Source organism: Delphinapterus leucas, chromosome 8, assembly GCF_059928025.1.
Source record: "Delphinapterus leucas isolate spDelLeu-1000000601 "Yukka" chromosome 8, BTC_Dleu_Yukka2, whole genome shotgun sequence".
NCBI lineage: Eukaryota > Metazoa > Chordata > Mammalia > Artiodactyla > Monodontidae > Delphinapterus > Delphinapterus leucas.
The window spans coordinates 3,737,924-3,756,207 of record NC_143136.1 but is presented as its reverse complement, the minus strand read 5'-3'; the positions used below and the strand labels follow the sequence as shown (position 1 = coordinate 3,756,207).

General features: G+C 45.8%; 1 protein-coding gene across 9 annotated transcripts in view; it reads right to left on the bottom strand.

The window, feature by feature from the left end:
- COL6A3 (collagen type VI alpha 3 chain) overlaps window positions 1-18,284 on the bottom strand; it is an 85,917-nt gene that overhangs the window by 50,096 nt on the left and 17,537 nt on the right. For 4 of the 9 annotated variants that reach the window (XM_089916169.1, XM_089916167.1, XM_089916166.1 and 1 more), the window contains 6 exons: window positions 17,578-18,195; window positions 11,547-12,149; window positions 7,347-7,931; window positions 5,066-5,665; window positions 3,234-3,806; window positions 1,155-1,763 (listed from right to left, as the gene is read on the bottom strand). In XM_089916169.1, the coding sequence (XP_089772295.1) occupies window positions 1,155-1,763; window positions 3,234-3,806; window positions 5,066-5,665; window positions 7,347-7,931; window positions 11,547-12,149; window positions 17,578-18,195 (3,588 nt within the window). The remainder of the gene's footprint in view (window positions 1-1,154; window positions 1,764-3,233; window positions 3,807-5,065; window positions 5,666-7,346; window positions 7,932-11,546; window positions 12,150-17,577; window positions 18,196-18,284) is intronic. The other 5 variants (XM_089916170.1, XM_022568061.3, XM_089916171.1 and 2 more) reach the window with 5 other exon arrangements.

Genomic DNA, 18,284 nt, shown 5'->3' with positions numbered 1-18,284 from the left:
ACTTGCTTTTACTCTTCCCTCCCCCTTCCCCGCGAGCCCTTCCTAGTTTCCCCTCCCCAAGCCTTGATGTGGACGGTTCTGTAGAATGTGAACCACACGGGAGTGAGGATGCATGCGCCTGTTCACCACTGTGCCCTCCCCACCCGAGTGTCCAGGGAGGGCAGGCGCTCTGTGGGCATTTTGGGAAGGGTGGGTCTATCTGAGCCCCCTTCCTCTGAGCAAGTAAGGTTCCCTCCACTTTCCAGTTCATTGTATCAGGCCTAGGAAAGGGGAACAGGAAGGAGGAGATAGAATAAGCCGAGGTCATAACAGCCAGGTGGCCTTCCTGCCAGTTAAGACACTTACTTCTCTGCACCAAGCAAAGACACAGACCTACTAGAGAATAGACTTGAGGATACGGGGTGGGGGAAGGGTAAGCTGTGACAAAGTGAGAGAGTGGCATGGACATATATACACTACCAAACGTAAAATAGCTAGCTAGTGGGAAGAAGCCGCATAGCACAGGGAGATCAGCTCGGTGCTTTGTGACCACCTAGAGGGGTGGGATAGGGAGGGTGGGAGGGAGGGAGACGCAAGAGGGAAGAGATATGGGAACATATGTATATGTATAACTGATTCACTTTGTTATAAAGCAGAAGCTAACACACCATTGTAAAGCAATTATACTCCAATAAAGATGTAAAAAAAAAAAAAAAAAAGCAATCTTGACACATTGGGTCTGGAGATAACAATGTTTCAGAGACTGTGCTCTAGCCTGATAGGCCACCTGTGGTCAAACTCCCTCCTCGATCACAGGAGGTGGCCAGCTGGACCGAACAGGGGAAGTCTGGACCCGGCATTGAACTGGAACTATCAATTAGATGGCCTCTCTTTTCGGTTGGTTATACAGAGCCTTTATGCAGAATTAGGGGTCTGAGCTGAAAGCCAAGCCTACGCCCATCTTTGAGACTTGTATTTGGCCAAAAACATGAATCTTAGCATCTTCCCAAGCCATTTCTGGCACCAAGCCCACGTGGTTCCTGATTCTTCGCGTAACTCTGGTTTTCACTCCCTACAGCTGAGGAAACAAAACTGAGAATACTTTGTAACACACAGTCCAAACAAGTAGTCCCAGATATTTCAAGGAATGAAGAGCCAAAGAATCCGCTCCTTACCCGGGCTCGTTACAGGGACCACAGATGCCCGCAACCTGCTCAGCTCCTCACGGCTGAGCTGGGTCACCCTTTCGGAGATGACCTGTTGGATGGTCCCCAGCTGCCGGAAGGTGGGAATGGCCACTGCGAAGTCCGGGATGAGGGAGATGGTCTGCATCTCGGTGATGTCAGCGTTCCCGATGCCGATGCCGATGGGCACGGCTCCTCCCCTCTTCAGGACCACCGAGGGACCTCTCACATCATCCCCAGACCTGCTGGCCGCGAGGACGACCAGGAGCTGGGGGATGCCTTCTGCTATGCGGCTCCCGGCGGAGCCAATCAGGATGTTCCTCAGGACGAAGTCCAGGGCAGCCCCGGTGTTGGGGGTTGGCCCGCCCAGCAGCGTCAGCCCGCGGATAGCACTGACGATGCTCTGCTGGTCCATGTAGGAATTCAGGTAGAACTCGGGCCTGGTCCGGTCGCTGTACTGCACCACAGCTACGCGCACCCGGTCCGCACCCACGTCCAGGCTCTCCACCACTCTCTGGACAAACTCTTTCAACAGCGGGAAGCCGTTCCTGACACCGTCGGAGCCGTCGATCAGAAACACCACATCCTTTTCACCTGAAACTAGAAGGAAGACAGCCTCTGTGACTCACACGGGACACAATAGGGATAATTTCATACCAATCTGTGGTGGACCGAATAACTCCTAAGATATCCAACTCCTAATCCCTGGAATTTATATGGAAGAAAATCTGCAGGTGTGATTAAATTAAGGATTAGAGGCATGGGGAGATTGCCCTGGATTATCCAGGTAGATCCAGTGTAATCAATCTCGTGTCCTTATAAAAGGGAGATAAGAGGATTAGAGTTAGAGGGAGAAGAGGTAAGGATGGAAACAAGAGGCCAGAGATATGAGAAGATCTGCTTTGAAGATCTGCTGGCTTTGAAGATGGAGGAGGGGGCCATGGATCTGCTGGCTTTGAAGATGGAGGAGGGGGCCGTGGACCAAGGATGCAGGCAGCCCCTAGACACTGGAAAAGATAAGGAAGTGGGTAATCGGCCAGAAACTGCAGAAGGAAAGCAATGCTGACACCTTGATCTTAGCCCAGTAGAACAGGTTTTGGATTTCCGACCACTAAAACTTAAGATAGTAAATTCATTCTGCTTTAAGCCACTAAATTTATCGTAATTTATTAAAGCAGAATTAGGAAACTGATGCACCAATACATACAGATAGTCCTTTTACTTTAGAACTTTTCCACGTTTGAACAGTATTGTTAAGTTTCAACGTTGTCCTCAAGAAGGAATGTTGGGGGCAGGGAGAGAGACATGGTCGGCGGAGTCTGCACAACCGTTAGCACTTTATAGATGAGAGGTTTCAAATGATGTACTGCAAGTCACAGCGGATAAATGGGGGAAAATGTAACCCAGATGTCCAGGTTACAACCCAAAACCCACAGCGAACGTGCTCAACAGTCAATGTAGAGAAGCTCTAGATGCTCTATTTTCAATCAAAGGGATTATATGTGAAATTAATTACTCTTTTTGCTGCAGTTTTATCACCAAATGCAAAGTGGTTAAGCATGAAGTCATGGTAACAAAGATGAGTACTGAGAAACTTTAATGCAGCATTTATAATGGGAATGTGCCTGCCTCTCTTCATGCTTTATGGTTTTCATGAATGCAGAGAATGAATTATGACACAGTGATACCCACTTAAAATAAGAAATTGGGGAAATATATGAAGATGAAAACCGTGTTAGCTCTAATGTGACCGTGTTATATGGCTTTTATTATATATATAGTAAAAACTGTGGGGTTTTTTAAAAAAGATTATTTTTAATCACTGATATAGCTAAATTTTATAATGTCCTTAAAAATAATCACCCTGATTCTCCTGTTTTGCCCGAGAGAGCAGTTAGAGAGTCACCTCGGGGAAAGAAAAGCCATATTCCATTGTTCCTGCAGAAATCACCTATCTTTCTTGGAAACCCAAGGAGGGCTTCTACCCGGAGACCAGGAGCCAGCCGCCTACCATCGACTCAAGCATGGGACAACTGGGCTGCAGAAGCAACCAGAAGTTCTATGCCTTACCTGGTGCTGGCGCCCCATTTTGCACCGATTTTAAGAGGTTTACAATCTGTGGTTGAAGGTCTCCAATCTTGGGAAGAGACTCCGCAGCCAGGATAAAGGCAGGGGATGGTACCATCTGCTCCAACTCGGCAGGGTCTGCGTTCTTGGCCTGGAGGATGAAGGGCACCACACCGCTCTGTTTCAGGTTGAGAGCTGGCCCGTCCACACGATCGGATGACCTTCCTGCCACCAGCAGCACCAGGAACTGAAGCACTCCATCCTCGACCCGGCTTCCAGTGGACTTCACAAAGATGTACCTCTGCGCGTAGTCCAGGGCATAGCCCAGGTTGAGGGCTTTGCCCGTCTTGATCTTCATTCTCTTCACGAGATTCAGGATCTCGGGCTTGTTCTGGTGCTCATCAAAACGAGACTCCACCCTGACATCGTCACTGTACTGAGCCACCGCAATCCGGGTCCTGTCAGGTTTCACGTCCAGCTCATCAATGACCTTGTAGAGGAAGTCGCGGACGGCAGGGAACTGGCCCACAAGATTGGCTGAGCCATCAAAGAGGAACAGGACGTCTCGCTTGCTCTCTACAACGAAGGAGAGTTAGGACACAGTGAGGGACAAGAACACAACAGGCACCAAACTGACCTGAGCCCAGAACCACCAGCCTTTGGTAATGGGAGTTCACAAAATTCATCTGGTATCACTGCACCGGCAAGGGAAGAGAAAACCCACACCAGGTGCCTTTCAAATGCCCCCTTTCATCTATGTGCAGGATTAGGACAGCTAGATCGGTCTCTGCCCAACCTAACATCATGCTTCCTCAACAAAGCAGGCCAAGGAAAAGCCCAGAGGGTCCTGTTCTTATATCAGGTGGCAACCACTCTAGGAGAACAGACAGTGTTTTCAAATTGTTATAAACAGAACTATTGAAAATATGGTCCTGTTGTTCTTCTGCTTAAAAATTGATCTGTCTCTAGTGACAAAGGCTGATATGCGTTATCCACCTGACACATAGACATGCTCTAATTAGATTCTCTTTTCATTAAATTTGAGCTTATGGGTTAGAACCCAAAATAGTGTCCATTATCGGTCTGTGGGTCAGGATCTCTGTCAGTGATTTCCAATCTGCTGTGATCAGACAACAGAAAACACGGACATAGGGGGCTACGGCATGTCATGTGAACATTATTTTCGGCACACACGGTTCTTAGAACTATTTTGATTATGTTTCAGTGGGATCTATCTTGCTACCCATCTGTGATGTCAGCGACTGGTAGATCTAAGAGTCTGTATCTCATCACCCTAGTAATTTGCGTCATCACCATCATCCAGACTTCCTTTGGAAACCATTTTCCATTTTGCCATCACATAAAGATACAGCCTTCATTGGGTTTATGACGAATAATTTTCTAGATACAGCAGATTCGGAACATAAAAATATCATATCAGGAACATCCTTTCCATTTTTAAATGCTCCCAATTCATACTCATGTATGAAAGGGAATCCATCTCTCTCTCTTTCTCTGTCTTTCTCCCATTTCCATCTGGATTTGCTCACCAGAATCTTCAGAGGTATTGGGGCAAAAACAATAAATAAGTAAAGCTTCTGAATCAAGAGAGGGACAACCAGGACAGAACGTAAACTGGATTTTCTAGACTTTAGACAGAGCATCTAAGCTTGCTGGTAGAGTGTCTCAAGCCCCCCTTCAAAATCCTTCAACTAAAGAGAGCCCATCATCTTTCTATAGCTTATTGCCACGCTCTGGAGTTCAGATCGGGCCATCTGCCTGCCAAAGTGGTGTCAGGGGGGAAGAGGGATCCCGGAACAGTCAGAGAGCGTTACCTGGCTGGGCGAGTGGCACTTCCTCCACACCTCCACTAACGTAAGTGGTTAGGGGCTGAATCAGCTGGTGAGGCAAAGCAGGCAGGGAGCTGAAATCATCCATGAGATACACCAGGCTCGGGTTAAAAGCTATCTGCTCAAGCTCTGCCTTATTAGCCTGGCTAGCGCCCACACAAAAGGTCAGGATGCCTGCGCGTGCTAGGGCGTTGGCAGCTTGCAAATAAGAGTCCTCAGACTGCCCGGCTGTGAACAAGAGCAGGAGTTGCGGCACACGGTCCCGGATCCTGCTGCCGCCAGCTTCGGTGAAGTGGTTGTCATAGACATAGCTTAGGGCTGCGCCCATGTTCAGGCCCAAACCCCCCTTGAGCTGCAGCTGCCTCAGGTGAGCTAGCAATTCTGACTTGGTCTGGTAGGTGTTTAGAGAGAACTCCGTCACCGGAGTGTCACTAAATTGCACTAAACCGACACGAATATGGTCGCTTCCAACATCAAGGCTGTTAACTACATTCATGACAAAGTCCCGCACGTAAGGGAAATTGGTCTTTCCAACGTTGAACGATCCATCCAAAAGAAAGATGATATCCCTTTTGTTTACGTGAACTGCAGTGGAGCACAGAAAACAAAGTGAGACGTACACAACCGCAGAGGGCTTCCTCATGTGTGCCCACAGCCCAGGCACACATGCCAACATGTAGAACACAGAGAACATCAGTGAGGCCAAGCACGTCCATCTCATAAAATATGGCAGAAAGCTGCATATTTTCCTCCAGTGGGGGTTGGTGTTTGTGAGGAGTATTGATAGCCAACATTACGAAACCACGTTGGCTCACAGAGAGATACAGTGCCAAAAGCTAGAATGTTTACAACCAACAAAAGTGATCAGAATCCTTGAAACAGAACATTCCTTCCCTGGAAATGAATTCTGCAAGGGTGTTGCTCCTTTCTGCATCACTCGGCTTATGACCACGGTCAGAGCCAGGTTTACCTGGGCGAGACTGGGTCCCCCTGGGTTTCCCTCTACACATTTACAGATAAATTTCCACTTACAGATAGATTAGAAGGGTTAGCCCAAGTTAACCTGAGAACATGAGTTCTCTAAGGCTAAAAAAAAATCAACAAAATTAGGCTGTTCTCATCTTGAAATATTCCTAGGGAGGCCCACTTGTCATTCTCTACTGACTCTCCCATAGAAGAGTCACGGCATTGGCAGGCAATAATCCAACCAGTGCCCATGGGGATTCCTCCTGAGTGAGATCACAGGATCATGGAAACACATTAAAATGCAAAGAGACTCCTTGCTATGCTTGGCTGAGGTTGTGCTCATAAAGAATCGAAAGTACAATTCTCAAATCAGAGTGTTTTCCCCAACACATGCCACCAAATTCTTTCCCATCTCTTCCCTGACGTTTCACTAAAATTGAAGCCTAACAACTACTTATATCCTATGGTCTGTCAAATTGAACTTTGGCTCTGAAGGTGTGGATTAGAAGTCTTAAGGAAATAAAAGAGAGAGAGAGGATTTTAGAAGACCAGAGAGCTTGAGGAGAAAGCATGCATCCATGCACTGTGGGTCATGCACCAAACATCCTTCCAGTGGTGAAATTTATGAGGCAGAAAAGCTTGTTTCTGTGATATCCATCTTCTTTAAGGACGGTGAATTGCACTGATTCAATTCGTAAGCTCATTGACTGTTATCCTGTCTTTAAAAATAACTGTTCAGTGATAACCGTAATAAATGAGGGGTTTGGAGAACCACTGGGTTTTTATCTGCACAAGCATCCCCTCACTATGCTTCCCCATTGAAGGAAATCCCTTAAAGAGAGAGGACAGAGGATGAATGCTCAGGTTTGGACCATTTAGAAGTAAACTGTCTACTTGGGAAAGGAAGAGCCAGGCTTCATCTTGGTGGAGGCAGGAGGGGGCTGGACAGGAGTCACCAGTAGAGACAGAACACTAGGACCTCAAGAGGGATCAGAACAGAGAGGTGATCTCTCGGCCAGAAGCTTCAAAGACAGGTGGTCTCTGGTCCTATAGCCTAAGTCACACGATTCTTATTTTATGACATTTTAAGACATACAGTTGTATCACATGGTGTTTTAAGTCATATTTTTCCCAAGTCAGGGTAAAAGGAAACCCAAAATAAATCTTGTTGGTTGCTATGGTTTCCATCATTTAAAAGGTGTCTCTCAGCTGAACACAAATAAAACTTGGGTTTGCTTTTTCCCCAGAGACTCTGCCTGGAGACAGCCCTCTCACGTGTCTGACACCCTCCCCACCGCACCTTCAGTGGTTCCAGAGAGGGTCCTGAGAGGCGCCAGCAAGCCAGGCAGCACGCCCTGCAAAGGGGCGGCTCGGAACTCGGCAGGAATGAACACCAGGGAGGAATCGAAAGCGATCTCTTCCAGCTCAGCCCGGTCGGCCACCTTGTTCCCGACGGCAAAGGCCATGATGCTGCTTCTCTTCAGCTCCTGGGCAGGCTGCCTGACTTCATCTAAGGACTTACCACCTGTAATCAGCACCAAAAGCTTAGGGACCCCCTCGGCGGCCCGATAACCGGCCGCCTCCGTGAACAGGTTGTTCCGAACAAAGTCCAGAGCAGAGCCTGTGTACGAGGCCGAGCCATCCATGGGCTTCATCTTCCTCACGGCGGTTATGACCTCCCTCTTGGTGGGGTAGGTATTGAAATAAAACTCCGGCCTCACTGTGTCTGCATATTGAGCCACTGCCACTTGGATGTAATCCTGTCCGATCTCCAGCCTCTGGATGACCTTGGCAACGAAGTCGCGGATTGCATTGAAGCTGACCAGTCCCAGTGCAGAAGAGCCATCCACCAGGAAAACTATGTCCCTCTTGTTGATTTCAATGACTGTAGGTAGCAACGTGACAAGGTGAGTAGAATAGCCTTACGCATCACATTCAGTATGACTGTCTACACAGCTAACACCACCCAAGGGGAGTTCCCTTTGCCCTGGCCAATGTCAAGTCCATGGGAGCCCCTGAGGAATTTGTCCTAACACACACATTAGTTATAGCTGCGCTACTTATAGCTTCCCTACGGCTAGCAAGTGGGGCTCCCCAAACCCCCACCCTCTCTTAGTACTTTTTACAAAATAGTTGCACAAAAATCAATGTAGGTTTATTCACCACTTATTTACCCTATTGTCACTAAAAATGTCAGAAAGCTCTTTTCTACCATAAATCCATAGCTTGGGTTTTAGAGGTGAGAACGAAGCCATAGCTCAAATAATTAAAGAAGCAGTCAGTGTCTGCTCGGAGAGCCCTGTGCTTCACAATCCTTATTTCATGAACACCTATTGCCAAGTGCAAAACTTGAAAAAGCATAAGCACCTCTATTCCTTTTGGTACTCTTGTCCCTGCCTTGATTTTTTCAGGCAAGGGAAAAAAAAACACCAATTATTTGGCATCATAAACTTATAAAAAGGAAATCAATGTCAAAACTAGGAAGTGGCCCAGAAGTATTTGCATTTAAGAGAGAGGCATTGTACAGGTCCCACGTCACATGTTAAGGTTATGATAATCCAAAGACAAATCACAAAGCAAAAACACCTTAACAAGATCACTGCCTCCAAGTGACTATGAACTTGTGTCCACCTGCTGTATCGACACCCAGGCAGCACACCTGAGTCTCGGGAACCGAGGCTCATATCGGACCACAGCACCCCATCCAGAAAACGGAGAAGGCTTCCAAGACTCGTAAGATGGTAAATGGTTCAAGCAGAGGCAGGAGTGTTTGCAATTTATTGAATGATCATCTGTATATGAGGAGGCCTCATTACCCCCTGCAGTCAGATGGATGGCACGTAACACTTTAGCTCACTTGATGTTTGATTATATTGACAGCACTGGTCCAAACTCTCCTCTTTAAGAGAAAACATGTTAATGTACCATAGATACAAAGCATTCAGGGACAGGCGCGTGGGGACCACTGCTTTGGCGTTGAGTCGTGGTGTAAACAGTGAATTCCAAGTCCTCCAACTCTCCATCGAAGCCTGCAGACACGTGGATTCTCCCTACCCGGGGGGTGCTGAGAGACCCTGAGAGCCACACCCCCTGCTTCCTCCCTCTCCCTCTCTCCATATACACCTAAAAGCCATATACACAGCTGTGCAGCTAACCACATGTGTGCTTTCTAGACACATACAAGGAGAGCGAGCTCACCCGGAAACACCCACCCTCCCAACGCGCCTTCCATACCGTGGATGTAGGAGTTGAAACGATAAATGCAGAGCTTCCTGAATTCAATAAGGTGCATGCAACACATGGGTAGATGGAGAGGAAGGCAGATCCCTTTCACCCCCCGGTCTCTGGGCTGACTCACCCCCACCCCGTCTCCTCCCTCCCCCTCCAGTAAGAGTTCTCCTCTTCCTGCTGCGAGATGGCAACAGAGCCGTCTCCCCTCTTTCACACGGTTCTGCTGGGGCTGGGTGTGAACCCCCATTACCATGGTGACCCTGAAGGTCCTGTAACCAGTCGACTGTAGCCCTCACCTCCCTATTGACCCACAGGATGCCAAGCCCCCTGCAAGCTCAGGACCGGTGGCAGAGTCCTCGCTCTCCCACGCTCCTGTTCCCAAGCAAAATCTCTTCCAGCAAACGTCCAGCCCCCATCGCCCTTCCTCGCTGCTGTCTTCCTCTGCACCCTCCTCTTAGGGTGACTCAAGGCTACTCCTAGGTGATTCTTCTCAGTGACTTGGGGACCCTGACCTCCAATAAAGCAGGTCCTCCTGTCCCCCCCAGCTTCACTGAAAAAGAAGCCACTGGAGGACTTCACCCAAGCTGGTGATGCGTACGCCCTAACCCAGAGGCTTCTCCAGGCTTCCAGGCATCAGTGAGCTCCGGGCCCACCTCCCCCTGACAGTCCTGGGTGCGGCCAGGTTCCCTCGTGCTGCACGACTGACCGCCACACCTGGCACCTTGTTCCTTCTGCTTCTGTCCTGCAGCTCCTCGCAGCAGCCTTCCCTGGCCACTTGACCTACAGCTCTCTTTCCCCGTTCTCTCCATGACAGCCCCCTTTAGTGTCCTCATCTGTCACACTCTGGGAGCAGTTTTCTGGTCGTTGGTTTACGTTTTCGTGATCTATCTCCCCATTATACTGCAACGAGCCAGCGGCCACATCAGTCTGGGTCCCCAGTGCTTGGCCTGGTGTCCAGCACATACCTGATAGCTAAGAATATCTGTTGAATATTTACAGATGAAGCACAAAGACTAAAGACGGTTTTGTAAGTGAGTAGTGAAAGTCAGCTAGGGAAAGCTGAAATAAGGGCCTGGACTGCCATACCTAAAAATGAACTTGAAACTTCTCCTGGAACAGAAATATCCTTTCATCCTCTGTCATCAATTCAAAAAACTGGAGCCCAGAAAGTCTGTGTGGGCTGCCCAGGATCACACAGCTCGTTAACATAAGACCTAGGACCAAAGGCCTGCTCTTCAGACAGCAGCCATGGCGCTCCCTGAGTGTTTACAAAACCTATGGAAGTCATTCTTTTGTTTCCAAAAGCATGCAAGCCCAGAGAAACTTTAATATTGATAGATTGTATTCCAATCAGAGGGCAGTCTGGAAATATCAAGAGAATTTTCTGGATGTAATTTTGCATCAATTCTTAATTTACCCCACCCAGCAATATGCCTAAAACCATTAATAATAAAATCCCTGACGGATGGGTGAGATCACCAGTGATGTAACCTGGTCCACCTGGATCTGCCAGATTTTTACCTGCCACAGCATCAAGCACCACTGGGTTCTTACTGAAATTTTTAAATACACGTCCCACCTCCCATGTCCGTGAAATGTATTTTCTTATGTGACTTGATCAGCTTTATATGTTTTTTTAAAATGACTCCAGTCGGGCTCTTTTGCCAAAGGCCTCCCATCTGAGTGTATAATCTCTCCGTCAACAGAGCTACTCTACAACTCAGTAAACACAGGAAAAACGGTTTTCATAAACCTCCCTCCAAGCGAGTGCTTTGTTATTTCTTACCTCCAGAAATGCCACTCCTGCTATGCATCACAAAACTGATTTTGGGGAGACAGTTCTCACATGTCAGCACACTCTAACGGGCTGACTTTTAGAGCTCAATGCCATCATCCTGGAGTAACTGTCTCAGAACCATAATGATCCCCAGAGATCCATTTTTAGGATGACTGCATTATAAGTAGATCATACGACGATGTTTAATAACCAACGTAACAGGTTTGTCGAATTAGCCCTAAAAAGCACACTTTCTTGACAACTCATGCTCTAAAAAGAACTTTCCACTCAATCACAGATCTCTGGTTTTTTTGGAACACTGCAACCATCACAGACACCACATCCAAGAACTAGCTCATCGTGGAAGGACTCGGCTGTGGGTACTTACAGGTTCTCCCGAGGCAAATCATTCTGCAAGGTGCCCACCTGACTTCTACAAAAACACACACAGACAGCCCACTACCACACAGATGGTGAGAAAAGCATACGTACCTTGGGTGACAATGGTTGGCGGTTGCAAGACAATGTGCCTTTGGGCCACGCCAACAATGTACGGCAGTAATTGCTCCTGGACGAGCCCAAAGCTACGGAATTCCGGGACAGTAAACACCAAGTTGTCATTGGTAGCTATGTGCTGAAGCTCTGCCTTGGAGGCGGCCTGGGCTCCGAGGCCAAACGCGAAAATGCTAGCCTGCTTCAGTGCTATGACCGCGTCTCGGATTTCATCACTAGAAGGCCCAGCACTTATGAGGACCAGCACCTGGGGAACCCCTTCCTCCACTCGGCTGCCCCCTGCCTGGGTGAAGTGATTCTCCAGCACAAAATCAAGGGCCAGGCCGACATTGGCCAACTCCCCACCGATGAACCCCAGGGCTTTCACTGCGTCCAGAACCTGAGCCTTGGTGGAATAGCTGTTTAAGGAGAACAGCGTTCTGGGCTCATCGCTATACTGGACCACCCCCACTTGGATCTGCTGAGTTCCAACTGAGAGGCTCTCAAGGAGATTTACAAGGAAGTCGCGAATGACTGCGAAATTGACACTTCCGGTGTTGTTTGATCCATCAATTAGGAAAATAATGTCAGCAGAGTCTTGTGCTTTAAAAGAGAGAAATGCAAAAAATGTGAAAGCATTAGAACAAGTGACCACATGCATCGTTCAGTGTTCTGACATGTTTCTTGGGAAACCAATAAGAAACACGAAATATGGACAAACAAAACACACGTTGATTAAGGAATGTGAAATTCTCTTTTAGCTCTGCATTCTGAATGGATAAGAGGCAACTTCTTAACATCATTTCTTAACAGAAATGATGGTGTTTAGTAGGGCATTTGATATCAAATTTTCTTCTGTGCCATCTTTGTAGTCAAATTTCAACACATATTCAATTTCTGGGTATATTCTGAAATTTTCGACTAAATTTGGAGGAACTGTAGCTGCATGGAATTATGCATTACCATACCTACAGGAGAAAGTAAAGGAGTATATTAACAAAGGTCCAAAGATGGTTTCTAATTTGAGGACATTTCTCGTATAATCCTCAAGTCATTATAAGAATTTTCTTTGTCCAAATGCACAGCACAAAACAGCATCCCAGATTTAGGGTTTGGTGATTCATCATCCCAGTATGTTAAACACTTGATTCCTTGAGCAACTGTTGTTCCTTCTTTTTTACTTTAAAAACCAAAGTGGCTGTGTATCTACCACTTTGGGAATACGAAAAGAAGAACTCAAACAACATTTACAGTTTTGATTCAAAAGTGCTCTGATACATTTTGGTTTGATTTTCGTTTCTCAAATGACGTTTAGTTGCGTGAAACTCAAATGCAAGTCTGGGATTCAGCTAAATGTTCTCTTCATTTATTTTTGCCATTGCCTCTATATTCAGTCACATAATGCAGAACGATGTTAAGCAGAGTGATATGAAACCAGTCATGACATAATTATCCAACCTTATTTTTATGACATCGTAGACCGAGTGCCTGGCAAGCCCATGGGCATCTAGTAAACCCTGAATCAGAATTAGCTCCAGAGTTATACAAATGGACATAAAAAGGCCGACCAAGATCTCTTTGCTCCCCACAATGGCAAACATGACACTTCCGTTCTGTTACTGAGAATGGGGGTTTCACGGAAGCACTGAGCAAGGAATAGCAATCAATAAACTATGAACCTGGGTGGAATATTTCAAAGGCTCATCTGCTAGAATGTTTAAATCTGGCTGAGTTAAATGATATGGAAAGTAAAATTATTCTGGCAAATATATTTTAATGACCTAAGTATATGTTAGGAATAGGAAGAGATTTTATGTGAGCATATATGGTATTTATATTCTGGATTTTAGGAAGCTATGTTTGGAGTATAATTGTAATATTATATGTACAATCATTCATTCTGATATTTTTAATGACAGTGAACATTTTATACATAAAATTAATTTTTCCTGGTACCAACAAAATTGCTTTTATTTCCACAATGGAAACAGGATACACATCTTGTCTCATGGAATTAAGGAATTTTGCTATAGTGAAATGATGTTCTTACCCAAGCTCTCCCCTTGGGGAATCTCAGCCAAGGATGGTTGCAGTTGGGATTACTGGAATCAGAACTGCTCTCTTTCTCCCCTTACATACGTGAAACCCCTAACAGCAATTTTGTAGAGCGATTCCTTTCATAGGGAAAGATACTAATGTGAAAATATCTTGTAAGGTTTTATAAGATATTAACTCAGCGTTTGCTAAGAATTGCAAAGCATTTGCTACTCTTTAACCAAACCGTAAGGTTCCTGAAGGATCTTATGGGATGGTGCGGTATCAGCAGTGTGAATTACGTTGCAAGCCATAGAAATAGCCCACATGGTGCGGGGAGCTCCAGGTTCAGCAAACCATACCACAAAATTCCTCAACACTTCCCAGGCCTAAACCAATGACCCTGAGGGACAAAGGAAGATTTGCCCCTTACTCAGCAAACCGAGACCTTTAAAGGAAGGACTAACTCTGAACCTAAGATCAATAAAAGAAGAACAATCCCTAAATCACAGATGACTCATTCCTTATTAATTTATTACTTACTTTTTGATTGCGGTTCACAATAGAATAAATACAATAAACAAACACTGAGGGAAAACCCTTGATTATTGCTCTCCTAAAAAGCTGAACCACAGCAGGTCATAGAAAAATGTTGGATAATTTGTCATCACTGAAAAAACCACGTTGTCCTCTTATGCACACAATGATGGGACACACAAGGGCATGCTGTTATCCAGGAGAGCCGAAGCCTCAGACAGACACAAGAGAGACCGGTTCCTGTGTACAGCAAGGCATACCAGGGATCGATATTAGCTCTAAGAGGAATCAGATCTTTCTAAAATTCAAAATGTGAAGTTGTCTGGTTTTCTGCTTTTATGGCTCATGTATCACACCATCTGCGGCAATTTCTATGGAAAAGTTTCGAAACATCCATGGAAAAATCATAGGCTCCTTCAACATCGTTGGAAACACTACTTTCCTGAGCACACTGGTGTGGGCACAATGCTTTCCTTAGCTCATGGGATGCTTCCTTTTTCCAAGCAGAATTTAAAAGATCACATTTGTATTTCCTATGCAAACACAAAACTGCAGATAGGTTTTGCGAGTTTTCTAAATCTTTGTATTTTGCAAAGAAAAGAAAGCTCATCCTCACGGATATATAGGTCACCTTTAGCTCTTGCTTTAGTAAAGCTTTTGTATTTTATATCCATTGATAAAAGGGATTTAAAAAAACACAACTTTCAGTGATTACTTGAGTACAGTTCATTTAGAACAGCGCCATCATATATATATTCATGGGGAAAAGTTACCTACCTAGTGGGCAGGAAATGGAAAGAAATGGCCCTAACTTATTAGCAATCTCCATAATGCCTTCCTGACTACCTTTCCCAAAAACTATAAGCAGAGAATTTTTATTATTACTATTTTATTTTTTTTGCTATGGAACATGCAGTGGGACATGATACTGGCAGAATTGCAGAGTGAAGTTAATTAGAAAAGACAACATAAATGGATTAATATCCCACCCCGGTGCTGCTAGCGGCTTGGACACTAGAAGACAGAGATGCTTTCTTGGCATAAAAACAAAGGTTTTGTCATTTGTGTGGAAACAGACTATGTTGACAGGCTCATTTAGCATTCATATGGTAATCTAATCATTTGTCCATTTATATAACAGTTAAACATAATGGCAAACTCGTCCACCCTTTTTCCTGAATTGGCCAAAACACCAATAAAGAGAAGATGTTCCATTTCTCTCCTGATCCCTTTCATTGTTTTTGACATGGATGAGTTATTATCCCTATATTCAGAAAGGCAATGGTTAGTGAATTATTGATCTGAGAACATTGTAGCAAATGGAAAAGGTCATTAGAGCTGCCATCTTGTAACCTCCTTGTAACCTGCAGTGCTTGGTTTGGGGTGCTCTCAGTGTCCACCTTCTTTTCCTGTAATCTGGCAGGATCGACACTAGCGTCATAATGCAGAGGTGAGACACATCATTTGAAGTAGGGAATGCTATTCAGGTTTAATGCAAATAATCCAGACTGTGCCTCACCCCTCTCTTAGAAGTAGACCCACTGGTAGGGTCATGAGCCCTCCCACCCCTATCAAAGCTGAAATCACGGATAACCATTGGGGAAACCATTTTAATCTCCTAGAACACCTCGGGGTTGGTTAGTTCTGTAACCCTTCTCTTAACCACGATCTGCCTGCCCGGCTCCTATCTAATGACATCTACCCATCTTGCTCCCCACTCCTTGTTTTCAGAATCTCTCTTATGAAAAACTGATGTCTAGTACTATTTGCCTAAAAACACCTTTATTCTGGTGATAATCCAGAAAGCCTTTCTCTGGACTCCTCCTCAACTGCCTCTAGGTCCCTTCTGCCTCATCCTGGCCCCTGCTCCTCTGGCTTTCCAGAAGTCTCCCAGCCCCTTCCAGCTCTCACCTGCTTCCCCACCCAGCCAGGTCCCCAGGGCGGGCTATTTCAGGAATTTACTAGCTACTGTCTTAGCAATGATAAATTTCCTTCCCAAGAAGATCTTCTTGTCCCTCTATCATCCCGTCTTTGCAAGCTCCAACCTGGTAGCTTTTTTCTTCCTAGAGTGCCTGAGATACCTTCAGAACACCAGGGAGCCACGCTCATGGACAAGACCCCAGGCTGTGGTCTCTGATGACAACTGAACATCACTGCAAGTCAGCCGTTTCTTCTTGATCCTTTTTTGTGGTCCTTTCCTCCTAGCCCTGTTGCAGCTATTCAAAAATAACTTCGATTCCTCCAAGCTCCCAAGCACCACTGCTTCTCTCCCTCTGTCATCTTCTCTTATTGGATGATTGATGCCAACTCAACCTGAACACTCTCAACGTCTCCCCTTTCCACCTCAGTATCTTAGAAATATGATACCTTTCTCCTCCTTTCCCTTCATCTTGTGGGACACACGTCTCTCCTTCTGGAGCTCATCTCTCCCTTGAGCTCTCCCACCCTAGCTCTCTGCCCATTCTCCTAGAATTCTCTGCTACCCACTGTCAGTTGGCGACATGGACTCATTTTGGGGCACAGGGAGTTCCCTCTGTCCTGCTCGTCCCTGATGAGGAAGCCTAGCTCTGGTCAGAATTGCTGTGATGCAATACATTTGAAATTTACCTGTGGAATTCCTTCCCTATCAGTCTTTAGGCACTTAGCACTGGCAAGAGAGCTAATAGGTGTGACTGGTTAAGTGACTTGCCAGACAATTAGTTCCATGCACATCACCATGCATGAACACATCCATATAAAGTCGCTGCATCATCAGTACTTCCAGAGTGGCACTGATGAGGACCATTGGAATCTCAGAAGCATCTCTATGGGCACAGCCATGGTGACAGCATGGAGGAGAAGTGGGAAAACCCACTCCAGAGCCAACATGTAAGGGCCTCCAGCTCTAAAACTCAATTTCTTCAAAATAGATTTGGACTGGATCATCTCTAAGGCCTCTCACAATTCTAATTCCATCAAATCTCTGAAATAAATCCCATTGAGTCAAAGAGATGAGTTCTGCGTGTTGCTTCACTGGACCCAAAGTGGACCCCCCCCTTCCCCCTCCACTCAAGCTCTTTCAGACAGACACGGAGATTTCTTTAAAGGAAACAGGCTCTCTATCCCAGGAACAATGAAGGGATTTTTGTTAGATACCTGCCCAGCCACGCTGAGTCTGTCTTGTCCAAGGAAGGTAGAAGCAACCTCTTGTGGGGTCATAATATCAGGATGTGCTTTTTTAGAGTTAGAATATTAATTGTCTCAAAAGCAAAGAATCCCTCTTGAAGGTAGATGAATTGCTCTGTTTTGGAAGGAGACTACAGAGAATATTCAAACCTTTGTTTTTAGACCTGTGAACAGGCATCTCTTCCCTAATCCGCCCACCATCTTTTAGCCGTAATATTGCCTTAATGCCAGCGGTTGCCAAGCTTATCTCCAAAGAAGAGCGAGGCAGGCAGCAGCTTGGCGATGTTGCCATTACCTGTGATGTCTTTAAGGGTCTCTGTGCCTCCAGCCCTTTCTGGAGTCATGGATGAATGCACACAGGCCACTAAGTTTCCTACTATGTCATGAAGTGAGGTAAAATTCTCTAGGTTGAAAATATGCATATTGAGCGGTTCACTTGCTGTTTCTTTTAACGCTCCTTCATCTGCATCCTCAACTCCAATTGCAAACACGTTAACATCAGCAGATTTAAGTTCCGCTGAAGGCAGAGCAAGGGCATCCTTCGAGTGTCCATCAGTTAACATTACGATAACCTGAGGGACTCCATCACTGGCCCGGCTTCCGGCGGCCTCAGTGAGGTGATTTTGCATTACGTATTCTAATCCTTTTCCAGTCTGATTGCTTCCCCCAGTATAAGACATGTTGGAAACATGGGAGAGGACTTCTTGTTTAGAACGATACGTATTTAACAGGAACTCGGTATCTGGGCTGCCGTTGAACCAGACCAGAGCAAAACGGAAATCGTTTTCTCCCACAGCTAAAGATTTTATAACATCATACAGAAACTCTTGAACAAGTTGGAAATGTTCCTTTCCAATGCTCCAAGAGGAATCCACTAGAAATATTATATCGGCAGCAGCACCATTTTTGACATCTTTAAAAAAAGACATTGGTTTAGATGTTTCTCCTGTTCAAGAAATGACTTCCCATCAGTGCAAAGCCTTCCTCAACTCATTCAGTTTC